This window comes from Ictidomys tridecemlineatus, chromosome 1 (assembly GCF_052094955.1).
Source record: "Ictidomys tridecemlineatus isolate mIctTri1 chromosome 1, mIctTri1.hap1, whole genome shotgun sequence".
Classification (NCBI taxonomy): Eukaryota; Metazoa; Chordata; class Mammalia; order Rodentia; family Sciuridae; genus Ictidomys; species Ictidomys tridecemlineatus.
In genome coordinates, this window is record NC_135477.1 from 189207211 (window position 1) to 189213684 (window position 6474).

Sequence of the window (6474 nt, forward strand, 5' to 3'; positions counted from 1 at the left end):
GGTCATGGATCACTTTACTGATTTCCCCCTTGAGAGCTTTGTCATCATCCAATGCCTTCCATTCCCTGATGTGCATGTTTTCCATATTTCAATTCAGCATTTTTGTAAAAGGGATTTAATTAAAAATTGATGGGTTCATTTAATACAAAAAAATTTCAGAGAAAGATAAGTTTATGATAGTATAAAATAAACTGACCTGGATCAAATGTCTATTAAAAGTCAAGCTTTTGAAGACTCTGAATTATGAACTACATCATAAAGGCCTCATGGGGGGCCTCATAGGCCAGTGTTCCCGCTGCAGCTTGATTTCTACAAGATACTTAACTTATTTTCTGTCAATATATATACAAGTCCCACTACAAAAAGCATTTTAAATTACTTTTGTCTATTACATACAGGGTTTCATAGACTGGAAATAGGAAACTAAGTACTTTATAGCCAGGCTCAGGCTGGACTGGGAAATTTTGGTAGACTATAAACAAATAGAAGATTTCCTGAGGTGGGTCATAGGAAAAACTTTCAGAGATGCAGTGCTGAGCACCCAGTCTGAAAGGTGTGTCCAGTCGAAAGCAAGGGCGTTTACTGCAGCCCTGTGTTGTGATATGGGCAACCGAGCACACCCTCTGCCTTCTGCATGCTGAGTGCTGTAGCAACCTTCCTTTGGCTGGGAGGACCAACAGAAGGGGTGGACATAAAACCTGCACACAGTGAAGGTGGTCAACAAGCATGGCTTCCATCTTCAGGAAGGAGGCAGACTGGAGAGGGAGCTGAACTGTTCCCTGCTGTGAGAGTTCCTTCCCTGATAACATGAAATGGTTTTGGGGTAATTTTTCCCATTGATAATTGCAGGTTGCACCTGTAGGGTTCTGGAAGTGTTACATGACCTGGAAAGTCTGGAGAAGGTGGGATTTATCACAATGTTAGAAGCCATGCCAGATGTTACTTTCATAAATTACAGAACATTATTAGCACAATATCAGGAATTTGCACATTAGGTACAAACAAGTTTTGGTTAAGAGAAAAGTGCCTGCATCCAAAAATATAATTTACATGCAAAGAAACACAGATGTGACGGAATCATATGCTTAAATCTGTAATGATATAAAGTACATCAAACAGACAGGTATAATGGTATACACCTGTAATCCCAGGTATTCAGAAGTTCAAGGCCAACCTGGGCAAATTAGTAAAACTCTGTCTCAAAATAAAAATAAAGAGGATTGAGGATGTAGCTCAGGAATAGAGTGCTCCTTACTTCAATCTCCAGTACCTTAAATATATCAAGCATTTATTGGAGCAAAAAGTGAAACTTGTGATAGAATTAAGTACCTTGTTTTGAAGTGCAAAATTGTTAAGGTCATAATTTTAAGTTAAAATAATTTTCACCAAATAGTGAAAATCAGAACAGCTGTATAGTCAAGTTGAATCCATAAAGAATGCAAGGAAAACTCTGAAATTATAAATCATTAGCTAAATAAAGTGAAACCCAGGAAACATGGAAGTTTTGAAGAGATAAGAACTTCATAGAAAGCTCACGGAACTTAGGAACAAGAATCAAAATCAAGAGTATAGTAGGAAACCTTTGCAATTTCCATAACAATAAGATATAAAGTGAAGGGGGGTAAGAAAAGGCTTACTGTCTACGAAAACATACATCCTGAAGTTGTTGCTAAAAGGCTGTGCAGCATTTAAATCTCTAAGTAGAAATTTAAACACTTCAGTAGATGCAGAACAACAACAAACCCCTGAAACTCTGGGTACCAGCTTCGACTTAGTCCTGTTCCCATTGCCGACTGCTCCTAACCCTCCTGAGGACTTTGCCCAGAGCTGACCGGATGTCCTTGTTCCTCAGGCAGTAGATGAGGGGGTTCAAGGCTGGAGGTACTGTGGAGTAGAACACAGACACCAGCAGGTCTACAACGGGGGGCCCATCAGCTGCTGGCTTTAAATAGGCAATTGCACCAGTTCCCAGAAATGCGCTCACCACAATGATGTGAGGCACGCAGGTGGAAAAGGCTTTGGACTGGCTCTGCTTGGATGGGATCTTTAACACCGTGGACAAAATATGCACATAGGAGACCACAATGCACACTAAACATGAGAAGGCATAGCAGACCCCGACGGCCACGCTGGCCTCGATGGTGGTGTGCTCTTCAGAGCAGGTGAGCTTCAGAAGGGCAGGCACATCACAGAAGAACTGATGTACCCTATTAGAACCACAGAACTCCAGAGAGAATGTCCCAGCCGAGTACAAGACTCCCAAGGCCCCCCCATTGATCCACGACAGGGCCATCAGCTGGACACAGAAAGCGCTGCTCATGACAGCCTCATAGTGCAGAGGGCGGCAGATGGCCACATAGCGGTCGTAGGACATGGCTGTGAGGATGCCAATCTCCGACCCAGCCAACAGGACCACCAAGAAGAGCTGCAGCACACACCCCAGGAAGGAGATGGAGTCCGAGAGCGTGAAGGAGTTTAGGATGGACTTGGGCATGGTAGCAGAAATGAGACACAGGTCCAAGAAAGACAAATGCCTAAGGAAAAAGTACATTGGGGTGTGGAGACGGCGGTCAACAAGCGTGAGCAGCAGGATGACTACATTCTCCAGCGCAGCCATGAGGTAGATCATCAAGAAAAGCGTAGCCTGCAGCCACAGCACCCAGCCTTCAGCCAGCCTCAGGAGCAGGAACTCCACCACCAGCGTCCGGTTCTTCATAACTTGAGTCAGGAGCCAGTGTCAAGAAAAAAGTAGGTAAAGCAACACATCAGCTAGGAATATCACTTGCTCCTTAATTTCTGAGAAGAGTAGAGGTGAGCATAGTGAGGGAGAAAGCTTTAAAATGCCAAGGTATTCGCATATCTAGTGGACCCATGAGTCAGTCAACAAAAACCTGCAATATACCTGGACTCAAGTTGATTGCAAATAAAAAACATAAGAATTACAGTTCCTTCCCTGATAACACGAAATGATTTGGGGGTAATTTTTTCCCACCGATAATTGCAGGTTTGGCTACATAATTGTAATTGTAACAGGGTAATACCTTTTTATATGAATAACATCCTACTTGTTTAAATTTTTGTGTGGTTGAGAAGTCTTGAATAAAACTTCTGCTTCTTGTGCACTGCAATCTTTTAAATAGTTGCTAATTTGACCTAAATCAAGACCAGCAGTTGGCTGAAGCTGTTGGTTTCAAGCAGGATCCTAAAGAAATAATGGGCTGGAGTGTGGCCCAGTGATGGAGCACTTGGCCAGCATTTGCAAGGCCCTGGTTCAATCCCCAGCACCACAAAAGTAAAAGAGGAAAGGAAAGGAGTGAGGAAGGAAGGAGGGAGGGAAAAAAGAAAGAAGACAGGAAGGAGGAAGGGAAGAAGGAAGGAGGAAAGAAAGACAGGAAGGACTTTCTATAGTTGGCCATTTCATATCTTGAGAAATGTAGCAGTCAATTCAGTAGAAACTTGACATCTGAGAAAGAGGAAGAGTAAAATAAAAATAAACTAAAAAAGGAAATATTCGTTATTATTAAGTGATGCTGTTGTTTATTGTTCACTTCTTTTCTTTTTGAAGGACATTGAGAAATTAAATTTAAAAATTCCTAGACTCAAACAAGAATAGTAGTGATACAACATACCTGAGCCTCTGGTACACTCTGAGGGTGGTTCTTAGAGGAAAGCTTACAGCGTCAAGTGCCTGTGTTAAAAACAGCAAGATCCCAAGTAAGCAACTGAAAGCCACACATCAAGGCCCAGAAAAGCAGGAACAAACTAGTTCCAAACATGCAGAAGACAGGAAAAGATCATCACAGCCCAAATTAATGAAATTGAGAATAAAATGTGGGGATTGGCATCAAAACAGACAGGAAGACCAATGGAATAGAACAGAAGGCACAGGAACAAACCCACATAGATACCACCACACGACACTCACCAAAGGTCCCCAAAGCATAATGTGAAGAAAGGACAGTAGGGCTGGGAAAACTGGATACCCACATGAGCAAGAATGAAACTCGATCCCTGCCTCTCACCCTGCATGAAAATCAACTCAAAGAGAAGCTGCTAGAGACAAACCAAGACCCAACACTCCAACACGTTGGCACAGCACCAGCTTCCTCAACACAACCCCTGAGCTAAGGAAACAAAACCAGGAACCGAGGAGTAACGCCGACCAGATTCTGCCTGCACATGTAGGAGCATACCATATGCATTCCCATCTTGTACATAACTATGATGCACTAATTTAAATAAATAAACAGAAGAAAGATCTGTAGATAGTGGAGGGATGGGGTTAGGGTGGAGGAGAGGGAAGGGGCTAGTACTGGGACTGAAATGCAGAAAACTGTGTCATGTGCATTTATGAATATGCCAAAATGAACTCCAATGTGATGCAAAACTGCAATGAACTAGAAATAAAAAAAGTAAGTTGAAATGTGTAATCTTCCTTGCTGTAAAGTGATCTTACATTTATTATCCACTTCTCTTTTATTTTGAAAGATCTTGATTCCTCTCCCCATGCTTTTGTTAAATAGTGTAATTTTTTGGTGAAAGTGCTATTTTAGTGTCTAATCTGCTTCTTTAATGTGGATATTAGCATAGTTAAAAAAAATTAGAAAGCCATACAAATTATTTTGAAAAAAACTGGTTTTCAAAAACACAGTGACATTTTTCATGACAACAGCAACTCCTAAGACTAAGCCAGGTGACGGTCATAACATTCTAGGCCTGATGGTGATTAGCACCAGGACCAGCACATGTTAGACATGTTCTCTGCACACAGTAGAGCAGCAGGCGTGCTGCTACCAGGACCAGGGGCCTCTACCAGAGTCCACTCATACATCCAGGGTAGGGAGGCCTGTACCTGTTCTTGCCTGTCCATTGTCCTTCGCTCAGTGCCCTGGATTCTGCTTTAGCATTGCCTCAGGAACACATTTTCTCAGTGTCAGAGGCTGCTTTCCTGCACCCTGATGCCAGAGAAGTGGACTTTGTCCTCCAGGCTCCTGGTTTGGATTCCTCCCACTGAAGGCTTCCCCAGCCTTGTCCTGCTCCTGGGTCTTCTGACAAGTTCCTATCCTCATCACTGCTGTTCACCCCAGAGAGACAGCTTCAGGCGAGCCGCTGTTCAGAACGGGGTTCCTAACTGCTGTCCTGGTTGGCCTGCTCTGTGTTGGCAAGGCTTGTCCAGCTGAGCTGAGGGACATGCTCTCTGAGTTCTCCAGGATGGCGGGGCACTCTCCATGGAGGACGCTGAACGGGAGGCTTCTCTGTCCCTAGCCTCTGTTCTTCCTCTCCACCTGGAGAGACAGCTCAGAGTCTCACCTGTTCTTTTATTTTATTTTATTTTTGGCAGCAGGAGGGTGTGGGTAACCAGGAATTGAACTCAGGGACACTCCACCACTGAGCCACACCCACAGCCTTATTCTGCATTTTATTTAGAGACAGAGTCTCACCGAGTTGCTTAGTGCCTTGCTTTTCCGGAGGCTGGCTTTGAACTCGTGATGCTCCTGCCTCAGCCTCCTGAGACTCTGGGATTACAGGCATGTGTCCATCTTCTCTGTTCTTTATCTGGCTTCTGCACCCGCCAGTGCCAGTGTGGTCACTCCTTACCTTAGACAAGTGTGCAATCTGAGCAGCACAGTTTCACTCACAGCCAAGAATCAAACTCCTGCTTTCACAATAAAACAAAATGAACATTTTAAATGAGAAATTCTATAGTGTAATATTAGGATGTTATTTGGAATAGTAAAATTTTAAAAACCAAAAAAGTTAATAATTCTATTTCCACTATGCAAAAAAAATGCCTTGAAGTTATATTTTTTTAACAAATTAGGGTGTTGGTGAGGAATAGTCATACTTTGATGTTAAAAACGTGCACATAAAAAAATGAACCACAAAGCACTCAACAATGTGGGGCTTTCTCTCGCTCCCTTGGATGTACCTGGACTTCCAGCAGGATGCTACAAGACGGCTTTCTCTATTGTGTTCTTGTTCTGGTGCTGGGATCACACCCAGAGCTTCGCAAGCTACATCCCCAGCCCCCAGGTCCTCTGCTCAAATGCTCTTGGTTACATTTGTTTTCAAGCATAATGAATCAAGGAGAAAACTAAATAGGTAGTGGAGGAAAGAGCAATTGGTAAAATTGGGCGTCAAATTTATTTTATTTTTAGTGAGAACCAGATGAGAATAATGTAAATCAAAGAATGAGAAAGTAAACTGAAATGTGATGGGGCTCTTGTTTGATTGGTGTGGAACCAGGGATTGAGCCCAGGGTGCTCTATCACTGAGCCAGGGTCTTGCTAAGTTACCAGGCTGAACTCAGACTTGCCATCCTCCTGCCTTAGCCTCCAGAGCAGCTGGGATGATATGGCACCTGGCTCATATGAGGTGCTTTTAAGAGGCTAGAAGGTGAGAAGCTGTGTTGAAACAGCAACCAAGACACCCAGAACTACAGACAATACTACCCCACACCCGAACACCCATACA

General features: G+C 43.3%; 1 protein-coding gene across 1 annotated transcript; it reads right to left on the reverse strand.

The window, feature by feature from the left end:
• Nucleotides 1–1771: 1771 nt before the first annotated feature.
• LOC144367327 (olfactory receptor 14K1-like) lies at nucleotides 1772–2716 on the reverse strand. The gene has a single exon (XM_078023155.1). The coding sequence runs from the start codon at nucleotides 2714–2716 to the stop codon at nucleotides 1772–1774; it is 945 nt and encodes a 314-aa protein (XP_077879281.1).
• Between the last annotated feature and the right edge of the window lie 3758 nt (nucleotides 2717–6474).